Source organism: Equus caballus, chromosome 15, assembly GCF_041296265.1.
Source record: "Equus caballus isolate H_3958 breed thoroughbred chromosome 15, TB-T2T, whole genome shotgun sequence".
NCBI classification, from domain to species: Eukaryota; Metazoa; Chordata; class Mammalia; order Perissodactyla; family Equidae; genus Equus; species Equus caballus.
The window spans coordinates 47609371-47623642 of record NC_091698.1 but is presented as its reverse complement, the minus strand read 5'-3'; the positions used below and the strand labels follow the sequence as shown (position 1 = coordinate 47623642).

The window sequence follows — 14272 nt, the reverse complement described above, 5'->3', positions numbered from 1 at the left end:
AAGAAAATGATGTGTCCAGGCAAAGTTGAGAGTCCTGGGGCTTCAAGCACTGGCTCCAGCCCCCGAGACCCCTGCCTCCGCGCCTGCATTGCTTCCTGTGGTTTGTTGAGCACCTCCAGAGGCATCTAGTAAACCACCTTTTTGTTTCAGCTAGTTTCCATTAGGTTCTGGTCACCAGCAACGGAAGAAAGTCCTGACGCTACAGCTCCTCACCCGACCTGTCACAGCGGCTGCCTCTCAGGCTCCTGAACATCCCACTCTGTCCACCCTGGGGCACCATCACCTCTCACCGAGACTCCAGCACCAGCCACCTTCCTGTCACCCCATCACTCTTCCCCTCTCCAGTCTGTCCACACACAGCAGCCAGACCCAGATGAAGAAGAGCATGGCGTAATTCTGCCATATTCTTCAATGACTAGAAGTGCAGAAGGTGAGTCACAGGGGGACAGAGTTTTGTAATTTGGGGCAAACTCACTTTTTGATCATCCTTCTAGCCATACCATGTGGGTCAGGGTGCACCCCTTGCCTTGGGAAAAGAATATAACACAGCCATCAGCCCCGTGGCCGAGTGCTTAAGTTCACGCACTGCTCTTCAGTGGCCCAGGGTTTTGTCAGTTCGGATCCTGGGCATGGACATGGCACCGCTCATCAGGCCATGCTGAGGCGGCGTCCCACACAGCACAACCACAAGGACCAACAACTAGAATACACAACTATGTACTAGGCAGGCTTTGGGGAGAAGAAGGAAAAAAAAAAAGATTGGCAACAGATGTTAGCTCAGGGCCAATCTTGAAAAAAAAATAAAGAATACAACACAGACACAGTGACCTAGCAGAAGGTGCACCCCTTGACCTGCAGAACTAGGGGGAGAGCCAGAGGCCATTTGCATCAACATCCAGGAGCACTTGGAAAGTGAAGAAGCCAAGACCTTGTTACTTCTCCCTGCGTTTTGAAGTGAGGAAAACGCGTTAGTGTGGACTGAAGTGCTTGTGACCTAGGTCTGCTGACTGGAAAGGACAAATGTCCCCTAAGGGGAGTGTGGCTGGTGTCCTAGGCTCAACAAAGGCCCTAGGGGCTGGTGTGGGTTGAGGCTGGATGCCCCACTGGACCCAGCTTCCCCAGCTTGGGATAAAACTTCGGGGAAGAAGGGGCTGCCTCGGGAAGCCCTTGATCTCTGCGGGGGTTGGGCCAGTGGTGGAGCACCACTGTAGTCAAGCATCCATCCAACAATGTGGAGTCCATTTTCGCAGCCACAGTGAGCCTCAGCAAAAGTCACAATGGCAGAAGTAGATTCATGTCTCTCCAGTTGTCTTCCCAGTGTTTGAATGCCAGGCTTCAGGCCCAATCCCCCCGGGGGCTAGGACAATTCTAGAGGAGGCTGGGGGAGGCCTCAAGAGGAGATTGATGGCCTTTCTGTCAGCATGGTCATATGTAGACCGAACACTCAATGGGAAGAAAATAAGAGATGTGATCACATCTGTACCCCAAGCTTGGCTGTGGTTCATGGGTGACATTTACAGACAATACAATAAGGCTACAGGCCCAGAGCTAGAAGCTAAGTCAACGACTGCCGCTGCCAGTAGTGGCACTAACAAGCACTGTGATGCGGAGGCTGGGATGAGAGGCCTACCGTATTCTCCCAGAAGGAGCCTCAGTGTTTGAGAGATGGCTAAAGGATAAGACGAGGGTGCCTCCCTCCATGTCACCAGGAAGTAACCACCCACGAATGCATCCGTGGAAAACAAGCTATAATTCTGAGCCAGATCACCCCTGGGGGATCTGATAAAGTCAGTTTTCTGGCCCCCACAACAGGGAGAGCCAGATGGACGGTGAACTAACCTCAGGCCAGCGCAGTTTCCTGCCGACGTTTGTCGTGCTTCAGCAGCCAGGAGTGAGTGGGGAGAACTGAGATGTTCACTGCAAGTTTAGCGCCGTGAGTGGGTCCACGACCCATGGCATTTCAGAAGCGCTGACAGAAACCCACGGGTGCAGATCCCGGGCAAGGAGGCCAAAGGCAGCTCTGTTTCTCTCAGCCCTCGTTAACCTGGCAAGTCAACCAACCGTCTCAGCCCAGATCTTGTCAAGTGTTTGTTTGCCCTTGTTACAACAAAACACTTCCCACCCAAGCCCACGGGGAGCTTTCGTGTGTTGACGAACAGGAATGAGGGTGTCGTGCAGCCTTCTCAGGACCTTCACAGAGGGAGCCGTTGCTACCCACCCTGCTTAGGACTTCAGGCAGCACACTGCTCTTAGTCCCCAACAAGAGGGACCTCTGGCCTCATCCCGCATTGCACAGGTCAGCTGACACTCTCTCTGGCCACACCCTCCATGGGGGTGGAGTCAGCAGGGCCAAGGGGACACACCCACCTGGTGCTTTACCATGCCTGGCTATCCAGGACCACAGAATGTCCAGCCCAAATAGACCTGAGCCCACTTCTAGTGTCTGCACAGGTTCTTCCCAGAGTCCACATTCCCAAGGACTCACAGTGGCCAAAGGGCAGCTATTTGCTTGGGAGGTATGGACAGAGCCTGGACATGAAGTCTGGGTGTCCACAGGTGTGCACACAAGGCCACTTGTGGCAGGTGAAGGACCCAGCATTGGAAAGAGAGGAGTAACAAGCCTCAGACTAGTGGTTAGAGGTTGGGCATCAGCTCTGCCATCTTCCTCTGTGGAACTCCAATGAGTCTGAAAACTCTAAATTTGAACCTGGCCTTCCACTTCATTATGAATGTATATTTGTAAAGATAGGAGGATGGAACATATTTAGCTTAAACTGTTTAGCTTGATTTAAAACTTTTCAGTGTTTAGGCATCTCGTGTGTGAGCCTCCAATTATACCCTGGCCCTATACCCACAAAGATGCAAAACAGTTATGTCGGTTTGGGGCAACCCTTGTTGCTTGTTGAAATTGTACAAGCAAAGACCCACTCTAGAGAGGAGGGACTCCTGTGGCTTGCTCTGAAGTCAGGATATCTTGAACAGACAAAATGGAAATTGAGATCATCAATTTTAAGTTTATTTGGAATGATGCCAAGGGTGTGTGAGTATGACTGTGTGTGTTATGTGGGGTATGTGGGGGTGTCTGTGCATGTGTTTGCGTGTATGTGCATGCATTAGTTTTAAGAATAGTAGAAGCTGACCTTTACAGGTCTGAAGAAGTGGATATTTTATGGTGTCTCTCACAGTACAATTCAAAATTAAATATCTTAAATCATCAAAAATTAGTCACCCCAGATTCTAATTTTTTTCCCTATTGATTAGTTCTTCATTTTGCACATTAGGAAACCGTAGCTTGAAGATGTTAAGTGACTTACCCAAGGGCACAGAGCTCATGAGCCCAGGGCTGGGATTCAGTCCACGCAGTGTGGCTCCAGAGCTCTGGAACCCTACTCGCTATCGTGCACGGCCTCTCGGCTGGGGGAACAGATCTCAATGAGCTGGGGCCATTGGGCAGACTGCCCAAAAGAAGGGGACTCCAGAAGCCGTCCTGGATATTAGACAAGTGTTAAGGGCTGCTCAGAAATCAGATAGGTTCTTGGGTCTTGGATGAATAAGAAAGCTCACTGCTGGTGACAAAAAGAGATCAAGGTCCATGACAACACTGCTAGGGGCTCCCTGCCAAAAAAATGGACCCAGTACTGCTTGGGACTGATTCTGCAAAGCGGGAGCAGAGAAAGGAAATGTCGCCTCCTACTGGACATATTTGGGACTGGCAGTAGGACATACAGCTGTCTTAGTAGGTGGCAGACAAAGCAGCTTTCCTGTGTCATGGTGGATGATCACTTTCAAGGATCTTAAAAATAATTGTTTTATGTATTTTATCCATGTTTTTGGTTATTTTAGGGAGGGTGGTAAATATGGTCTCTTTTTTTCCATCTTGGCTGCATTCCTATTGATTCATTTTTCACTGTTATCTTTCTCTTTAATGATTTGGAAGTTGTATTGCCTTTTAATGAAAATTATCTATAAACTCTTATAAATTATCACTAAGTTCACAACTTTATATGTAATTGAACCAGTATTCCTCTAACAATTTAAAAACCAAAATAATCTATGAGCTCCCTTTCATCAATAATGATAAAACTAGTTTATTTTACTTCTCTGCTGCCCCAAGGTGTATGTGTATATATATTCCAATAACTGCTTTTTTAACGATTGCTTAAAGTTTATTAACAATGAAAGATTAGACTTAGCTATAAATTTATGTGATTTGATTGCTCACTACCATTTTTTAATCCTATGTCTTTCCCATTCTTGAGTTATTTACTTATATTGATTTCCCAGTCAACTGGAGACATGATTGGCTGATTTTTTTCAAGTGGTGAACTTGGGATCCTTACATGTGCAAACATATCTTTATGTCCTCATTCGTGATCAACAGTATTCAACCTGCCGTCGACCCCCTATGCTTCAATTTTAAAATATGGCATAGGTTTTCATCACTAACAAATGTTTTCTTGATTTAAAGTACTTCCTTTTCATGACCGGCTGGTCTTCTCTGAGTCTTCTCTGATAAATGGAATATTAATAGAAATTTTCTTAACCTTCCTCCTGCTTCTTGCCATAACTCAGCTTCATTGAGGAGCATGTCTTCTAATTTCTCAGATGGGTCCCCTGCTTTTGAACTACTAAATTCTGACCACCTTATTTTTCTCCATGCTTATTCTTGACACAGTAATATCTCCGACCAAATTAAAAATGGTTCCCATCAGAGAGGTGGGCCTCCCTGTTCAGAGACCCAAGGAGGAGAAAAGGAAAGATTTCTATTCCTTCTGGTTATATTTTGCCAGATTAGAGATCTAGCTGTGTGGCAGCAGTGGAATCCACAATAACTTGGCTGAAAGTTTCCTTTTTCATATTTATTAGTCAGTTGGCATTAGCTGGGGTCATGACACCCTTCTCTGACCCTTGCCAGGATCCTGGTGCTGAGGCATCCCCCTCATTACCTAGACTTTGCAAACAGTGTTCTGGCATTGTGAACCCTGGCACTTTGCTCACTGCTCTCGAAGCCAGGGTTGGCCCCTGCCACAATTCCCCAGTGTCCCCAGCCCTTCCTTACTGCTGTCAGCTAGCTGGCTTCCACTGCCCTTCCTTACTGCTGTCAGCTAGCTGGCTCCCACTGCCGGCCCCTCCCCTCCCTCTCCAGGCAGACTCCCTCTCACTTGCAGCGAACTGCAGGTTGGTTGGCCCTAGACTCTTCTCTCCTGCGCTATACACTGCGAAGAAACTCAGTATTCTCACAGGTAGAGGGCACTCTGCTCCCATGTTTGTATCCCCTTATTCTTCGCAGTGGAAATTTAGGAGGATGAGGAGCAAGAGTTCAACTGGTGAGTTTGTGCCACCACCTTCAACTGCAGCAAGCTTTATAAAGTGGTGTCCGCACACTGACTGTGGTCCCTGGCCTGATCAGTGCACATGGCTGGGAGATCACAGAGCTGAGAAGTCACGTTGCTTACAAGCGGTCTCCTTGGTAACTTCAGGAGAGGAGAAACTGATGGCTTTGGGGCAGGGGAGGGCCTGGGCTCCTTGTGGGTAGGTCCACAGGAGCCCATGGGGGCTCAGGGTAGCTGGATGTAGGAGGCAGCACTGGAGGAACCGTTCCACCAGGAAGCAGTGGGTCTAACAGCGATGATCGAAACTGCTTCGTGGAGCTTTGCTTAGGACATTGAGGCAGTGGGAAGTGGTGGAAAGAGCAAGGCTTGGTTACCCAGAAGACCTGGGTGTGCATTTCGGCATCACCACATATTAACCTGCGGCCCATGAGCATCTCCTTGTTTCAGAGCCTGTTTTTCTCATCTGTAAAGTGGGTAATAACAAACAGGACCGCCTTCTGAATTTTATGGAGATAAAGCCAGATGTGATATGTAAGACACTTAGATGCCTGACCTACGTGCACGGATGTTCAACAAATCCCGGGCTCCTTATCTGAGTGAAGGGGACCTGGGAGGGGGCAAAACGGGCTCTTTCCTCTTCTTCCTCTCCCCTAGTGTCTCCAGTCCCCTTCCACACTCTGGGGCGACATCTTAGCTCTCCCCAGCTCTGACTCTGGCCTGACACCCCTTTCCATTCCAGCCTGAAAAATCTGCCCCTGCTGCTTCCCTGAAGGGACCATCCACATGTTCGTTTTTGCAACTCCCCCCACCCCCGATCCCAAACCATCTAAATGCATCTTCCTCCACAGAGATGTTTGCAAGTCCACGTGGGGTTTTTCTTCTTGGAGGACTATAGCCTTTTATTACCTCCCACCCCAATCAGAACTCAATTATTCATATGTTCAGCTTTCCACATGTGAGGAATGGTTTCAAAGACAAGTTTCTTATGTGGTCAGATGTTTCCATACGTGGACTGCCTTTCTGGCGTCTGCTCCCCTGGGAGCTGGGAGACCTGGGTGGCCAACAGAGATGGGTCACACACCGGGAGGCCAAGCACGGTAGATTTACTAGGGTAATATCTGCAGGTGAGATCACAGCACGTACATACAGAAATCCACGGGCAGAGGTACCGCCCGGCACCACAAACACCAAAGCAGCGGGAGGGCCCAGGAAGTGGCTTTGGAAAGTTCTCTCGAAAATCAAAGGGCAGCTTTGGTGCTCAGAGATTCAAACAGAAAACTATACAAAACCAACTCATAAATATATATATATTATATATGTGTATATATATATATAAAATTGCAAAATAAAAGCCCAAGAAACTAATCATCAATCTGCACGTCAGTGGCTCAAAAGTGTTAGCATAGAGAAAGGCAAAACCGTGTGGGGTTGATGCATGATCCAGGGGGCTGGCATGTCAGTAGCAGAAAGAGTATTTACATGGAACCCCTATTTGAAACTTCACGATACTAGGAAAAGCTAAACACAGACAGTGTATGTACAAAGGAAGACGATTGTCAGACACAGACATTTCACTGAGACCATCCACAGCTTTAGAGAACACCACACTTTCTACCTAGATCCCCACACCCCCAGCCCAGCGAGCCCAGGCTCTGGATTATTTCTTCTGCCCACCTCTCCTCTTCCCGGGAGAGGATGAACACTGGACTCAGCAGTTGTAGCATAGATTGCAGGAATTTAAAGGTGGTGCAGACCATGGAGAGCGACAAGCAGACCACAGAGAGCAACAATCACCCACAAAGCAGGCCCAACAGGCGTGAGGTGGAAACGTGGGGGTGGGGGTCCCCGAAATATATTCCCATTTATAAGGGCTTTGTTGTATTTAAATATGGCCCCTCTGTCCTCGGTCCAACTGTCATCCTCTTTCCGATTCTCTTTAAAAGGGAAGATCTGGCCTTTGAGTCTCTAAAAGTTATACAGGATGATTTGCTGGAGGGTAGAAGAGTTTAGGGTTTTTCCACTGTTATTCTCGCACCACCGCCTAAACCCTCACATTTTCTTTACACAACTGAGAGATAAGGGATTTGCCACATCACAGCTGACCTCATCCTGCTGCTTGAGAAACACTGGGCAAGACAAGGAGCCAAGGACCCAACTACACTGGGAAAGCTACAGGTACTTTCCCACACTGAGGCTCTGGATCCAGCTATACCTGAGTCCCTCCCCTGTGTCAGTAACAGAACCATTTCTCCTCCATCTGCAGGCACCAATTTCTCAAAGCAATGACTCAACTTTTGGGGACATCCTGAAGGCAAATGGCACCAAACATCAATTTGGCAAAACCTAATGCCACTTAAGTACAAACCAATGCAAACTAACCATTACTTCCGTATTCTTAAGAAAACCCTCACCTGGAGATTCCTTCTAATTGTTTCTAAAAAGAGAAGCCAGCCTATAAAAACAATGAAAGGAGCTTTCTCCACTAAAGGACACCCCATCTGAAATAGCCACGTTGATTCCTGGGGGAGTGTGGCTTCGCACTGTGAGAGGCTCAAGGGGGCTGGGTGTGCCTTGGTGGCAGGGCTCTATGTGCGCTCTCTTATTTCTGGCAAAAAGTATGCCCCATCCAAGAGGACAGATTAGTTAGGGCGTTTGGAAGTAATCACTCTCCTGTGTATGCTTTTTCATATTGTGGCACAAGTAGAACTATGCACAGAGAAATAACCAATAAGCACATTTCATCAGTCACTTCAGGTATCTGACTTCTCTTATTAAATTATCCTTTTTGGAATAGATGTGCGACAGTGGCGATATGATGTCCTATCAGGTTTTGAATTCTGGGATGCCCTGTCCTTTCCATGGGAGTGGAGGGCATGTATTTCTCCCTTCCCTCATTTCTTCTCAGACTCTGAATTGTATTGTCTTAGAGAGCTTGCCTGGGCTCCGGTGGTGAGAAGATGTAACAAGACCTGTTTCCTCTGTGCTCAGAGTCAACTGCTACTGTGCCCACCGACTCAAGGGTTTCTCCTGATCCAGAGGAGTAACATGAGTAAGCGCTATATGTCCTTTCATTTGTTCAATAGTCAAAAACTGAATACTCTTGGCCTGGGCCTAGAACATAAACTTCACACTTTTGCAAAAGACGGCATACAGGCCAATGGTAAGCTGCGTGTCTATCTAGCCCTATGCACAACTGCATGGAAAAAATGCAAACTTCTTTTTAGCCATTTAGACTTTCAGAAGTGAATTGGGCTCTTGGGCCAATGGTCCTTTCAAATCCACAGCAACTAGCAGAGTGGCTTTATAGCATTTCTCTTCTCTGTCTCGCCACATTCATGAGTGGGTGACACAATACTAGACAGGGAACAGGATTCAAAGCTCAGTGTACATAAATCAGAGGTATAAGGCTTCCCAGTGGGGTTCTTAGTGGACCAGGTTCCTCATCCAGATCCCCCCAAGTCCTTTAAAAATCACTTATCTGTCTGCAGAGGGAGAACCCAATTTTAGCTACAGGAGTGTTGAGGGAAGTTATTATCATCATAAATAACCTGGTTGTCGTAGGACAGTTATCTGGGTCACCTGCTGGGTCACCTGCAGGCTAGGAGGCGCTTATGGAGCCCAGATCTGGACTAGGGGGTTGTCTCTTGGCAGTGCTTTTTGCAAAGTGTGAGGAAAGGTCACATGTGTGGATGGTGCTCCCACACCAGAGCTGGGTGCCAGCCACGGGTGCACAGATTCTTCCCATGGGAACAGCCTCAAAACCTTCCCACTTCCCAGCTCAGCCACCACAGCACAGCACATTGGTTCAAATGTTCTCATCCCTTTTCTGCGGCATATCCAAACACAGTGGCTTTCCTAGACGCAAACCTATTGCCTACCAATTCTGAGCTCTCCATATATATTTTTTTCTCCAGACAGATATTGGCCTAAGTTTTCAGCCAACTTTTATCCAGAGCCAAAGAAAACGCCCCTCCTCTCACTCTAAAAGCCTAGGATTTTGTTTGGACTGCTCTTCTGCTTCAACAGCCTTCAGTGCATGGCCTCCAGGCCTCCAAGCCCGGAGCTAAGCAGGCCACGTCCTACACGAACAAGGAAAGAAACTGGCAGAACGACTCAACAATTCTCTCAGCAATTCTACCCCAAGACTAAACAGAACTGGAACCTACACTAAGCGTTAACTGTTCGAACAGTTCCCTGTCATTGCTGAAAATCTCTCTTAAGATGCCTTATCCAAAGAATTTTGTGGAGATGAATTCCGTGCTGGAAGCTATTTGCTCTAAAGGAAAATGTAGTGGAAGGCAGGCCACCAAGCACGTTTTAGTAGTGACGTTTCAGAAACGTGGAGACCTCCCATGCCTTCTGCCCGCTCCTCTCCAGGCCGTTCTCCACTGTGCCAATGAAGACGTTTTTCTGATCATGACTCTACCCTGATCACAAGCCCTCAGTGGCTCCAAATCCTGAACATGATACAGTCTAGCTCCTCCACACCTTCTACAAGTTTCTTTATGATCCAGCCCTGCCCACCAGTGAAGTAGACCCGCCCTCCCTTACACTTGATGCTCTGGTGGTACTGAATTACTCAGAGGACGTGTCATGGAGTCTCACGCTTCCACACCTTTGCACATGCTCTTCCCTCCTCACAAATGTCCTGCCAACCCTTTTGTTCTCCTGGAAAATTCCTCTTTGTTTTAAATACCTAACTCAACCATCACTCCTTTCAGGAAGGTTTCTCTGGCCTGACAGACAGTAAATCATTGCTTCCCTATGCCGCCTCCGCACACTTGCCCATTTTCTAACTCGTCTACATGCCTCCTATATTAGAATGTCTTGCCCTCCAGCCTGGCCCATGACCCACGCTCATGCGTGTTTTTTGCATGCACGAAGAATGAACAAATGGGTAAATAGGACGCAGATTCGTGGCATAAATTCCAAGGACAATGCTCCAGCAAGGCTCAGGCATTTTTACCTAAACAAGGCCTCACTGTTGTAAAGGGAATACAGGGAATTTGTTGATGCAGAGTCAATCAACATGATCCCTAAACGCGACCACTCAAACACAAAAAGCTGCGTCAGTGGCTGTGTCCACTCCACCCTTCCCTTAACGCTGCTCGCCGCTGATTATTCTAGTCACAAGAACTGTTTTCTTTTAAAGTCAGCACAATGTCTGACGCTTAGTGAGTGCTTTACAAATATTGTGAAGGGATGAATGAATGAATGTGAAATCTATTTTTTAAAAGAAGGCATCAAAGGATTGGCTTTTAAAGGCATTTCCAATATCACAGACTTTTCTGGGGCATCAGTGCCCCTAACCGTTGGGTTGTCTATCAGAAAGCAGAACAGACAGAGGGGGCCTGGGGTAGTGGTCAGGAATCTGCATCATAGACACACAGTATGGGGTTTTCCTTAGTTATATGTCAGTTTCCTTCCTTCTCAAGAAATAGCCCAACTATGGATCATATTTCCCGTCCCAACCAAAAGGCTCTTGCCTCTCTTTTGTCAGAGGTCCACACTGGCCTCGCCACAGTCCATGATAACCAGGAACTTAATGTGCACTGATTGGGGCAGAACACAGGTAGTTTCCTACCTTCATTTCAAGTGCTAACATTACATAGCGGAGGCCAGTCACAGACATGGGTCCTGGACTAAGACGATCACCCTGACAATTAAAGTTTTCTGATCATCCTGGCTGTTACGAGCAAAGGCTCCAGACTTGGACTGACCTGGGTTCAAATCCAGACTCTGGATCTTTCTAGCCAAGTCACCTGGAACAAGTCAATTATCTTTTGGGGGCTCAGTCTGCATACCCAGAAATTGGGAATAATCTTACCCACATCACAGGATTGTTGAGAGGGTCAAAGGATATAGTGCTTGTAAAGCCTTCACAGTGTCTATATATATGTATATATAGTAAGTGCTCAAAAATGGAAAACTACGACTAGGAACTTTCAAAAATACTTTTACAATAATTAGGACAAGAAGGGAAAATATTCTTTGAAGACACTGTGCTTTAAAGTGAATGGATTGTCGGGTTTTTAGGAGCCAACAATGCTCATTAATCAATGCCCCATGGAAGAATCTGCAAAGACAGTGTTGGCATTTAAAACAATAGCTGTGGCTAATATCAGGACCCAGGATGGACAGGAACAGGGCCAGGGACACCCAAGCATTTCTCTGATAGCTGATCCTGAGGATTAATCCTGAAGGGCTCATCTCATTCTCCTCTGCTGGACCCATGGTGACTGAATCAGAACCCAAAGGAGCCAAGGTCAAGGTGCCAAGGGTAAGATGCCAGTTCCAGTCTGTGAGCCAGTGGTTCCAGGTGTGAGAAAGGTCAGGGAACACTTGACTGCTGGACAGGAGTGAGCCAGGGAGAGCCGCATTGCTCCACTCATCATGCAAAGCTAGAAAGGCAGAGCATATTCTGTGCTGTTCTGATCCTCCTTGGACAACCCAAAGCTAACAGAGGATCTAAATTTCCCCAAGTTTCTGCCCTGAGCACGAAACAACTTTTTCTAAGCTAAGTTTGGTTTTGAAGCGTCTGAGATGCACAATTCCAGTGGGTCAAGTTCCTGGCTTCTTACATTAATTAAACTATCCCTAATTCTATGGCTGACTCAGCTTGCCCTTCTGTCTGCCAACTCTTACAAGTCTTCCAGCCATCATTCAGGAGGTTCCATGAAGAAAGCTCAGGGGTAGTGGTTGGGGAAGTGCAAGTTAAGCCATCAGCCCTTGGGAACAAAGATTAACTTCTGTTGGAGGGGATGGGTCAATTTGTCTGGTTACTGTGAGCAGCAGGACAGGGACCTTATGCAAAGGAGAAGAGAGATTTCTAAACGTAGTGACAGCTCCATCAGCAGGAGATTGGGTTCCCGTGAGGAAAAGGACCTTGCTGAGGGGGAGCCTTGACCTGTCTGATTTAGTCTGAGCCTGTGAGAGCCTGCGGCCCACTCTGGCCTCCTTGCCACCGGCTCAGATCAGCAGGCAGCATCCTCACAAAGGCAGCCCACAGCTAGGCAGTGTTGTGTAGTGGAAAGAGCACTGGACCGGGAGCCAGGAGACCTGAATTCTAGTGCAGGCTCTGCCACTAACGAGCTGTGTGGCCTTGGGAAAGTCACCTGATGTCTTTGGGGCAACTGTAAAATGAGGAGTTGGTCGGGCGATCTCTAAGTTCCCCCTCAGAGTGTGATCCAGGGTCCTATTCTATCCCTCCTTGGCCCTGTGCTTCCAGGGACACAGATGGGAGAAAGGAGGGGAGGAGAGAGAGGATGCAGATGGGAGCCCAAGGGTGCTACGAATCAGGACTCCACTTTCTCCTTCTTTTTGCTCTTTTTCAGGAAGGATGGGGTTCGGAATTTCTTTTTCTTCTTTGAGGGAGACTTGGAAGGTGAGCCCTCTGGGGACATGGGGCCACTGGTGACCGATTCGGTTTTGTCCTTAGAGGTATCGACATCCGTGTCGGCAGTGGTGGTCATCTGGCTCAAGCCTTTGCTGAGAATTTCCTCTGCGGTCTGCTCATCCTCCCTCCCGTTCACCACCACCTCTTCTGGCTGCGTTGTTTCAGGTTCTGTGGTGGCTTTGCTTGTGTCTGTCTTCTCAGCACCTTCTAGAAAAAGATCAAAAGACACGACCCATAAGATTTTATTCAGGTGAGAGCTTCCAACTGGGGTTACCAGAGCCATTTCTAGGCAATTCTATAAAGTAAATGTAGAGCGATGGGAGGGGCAGGCTGACACTGTAGGAGGCAGGGGTAGGCAGGGTCCTCATCCAAACTCTACACCCCCTTCCACAAGGCCTGCCCTGGGGAGGAGCCCTTGGCAGGTCAGCAACTCTGGGCTCTTGTCTACAAACGTAAATAGGTAATGATGTCCAAACATGGCAGGGGCCCAGCTAGGGCCCAGTTCAGAGCTTTTCTAGGCCCAGAACAGAGGGACAGATACAGGTGAGGACAGAGGCTGCAGGAAGGGGGAGAGCGGTATCATGTACAACTCAGTGGAGGCATCTAAGAATTGTAACTGGTTCAGTTTCATTAATAAAAATACGGAAATGATGTTTTTTCATACCCATTTCATTTCTTACCCCAATGAGGAAATTTTGGAAATATGGAGACTATCTTCCCCATCAGCAGAGAGGGGGAAGGCAGAGGGAGGATGGAACTCCCAGAGGGACACAGATGCTGTGTTTCCAAGATACGAGGATTCACCAAAAGGAGAAGATGCCTGGTTGGCCCATTCTAGCAGCCACTGGGCCCCTCAGGTCTTTATTCCACCTTCCAGATTGCCACCATGTTCAAGGCCAGAACTGCTCAGACCCCAGAAATCAAACCCTTCTGTGACCCTTTTTCCCCCTTCTCACTCTCACCCCACTGTGCTTCGACTCTAGCTTTGAAATGCTGGAAGGAGGGAAAATGGTACAACCACAGACTTCAGAAAGCACAAAGGAACGTAAAGATCATCCAGCTCACCTCCTCCCCATTTTGCAGACACGAAAACTGAGGAAACAGCAAAAGGGTGGGCAGACCTCAGTCTCCTGACATCCAGTTCAGTGTTCTTTTCACTACGTGAAACCCAGAGGAGTGTGTGCGAGTGTGAGGTGTGCGAGTGTGAGATGGAGGAGCCCCACATGCTCTGCTCCACAGGAATGTGAGTAATGGGGAAAGCAAGACTGATGATACAGAAGGAGTGGGTGAAGAATAAGGTTTAGGAAAAGGCTAGGCTTCTTGACAGGGTCAAGACTGGGGACACGTATGGTTACATGGAGGATGGGACAGAGCGGGGTAAATTTGGGGTCAGCTAGAACGGGCTAGTTTAACTCTCTGGGTAAACTCTGGGTAACGAGGTATTTCGTAACTTCTGAAATTGGCTGGGCAAGTCAAAGTCCTCGCCCAGATGACCACTGAGGGCTGTCTCTCTCTTAGTACCACGGACCTTGGCCTCTGGCTC

General features: G+C 48.0%; 1 protein-coding gene across 6 annotated transcripts in view; it reads right to left on the bottom strand.

The window, feature by feature from the left end:
- Positions 1–8115: 8115 nt before the first annotated feature.
- The window catches only part of ADD2 (adducin 2), a 103197-nt gene continuing 97040 nt past the window's right edge, over positions 8116–14272 (bottom strand). For all 6 annotated transcript variants that reach the window (XM_023618940.2, XM_023618941.2, XM_070236268.1 and 3 more), the window contains one exon: positions 8116–12936. In XM_023618940.2, the coding sequence (XP_023474708.1) occupies positions 12629–12936 (308 nt within the window). In that variant the 3' untranslated portion in view covers positions 8116–12628. The remainder of the gene's footprint in view (positions 12937–14272) is intronic.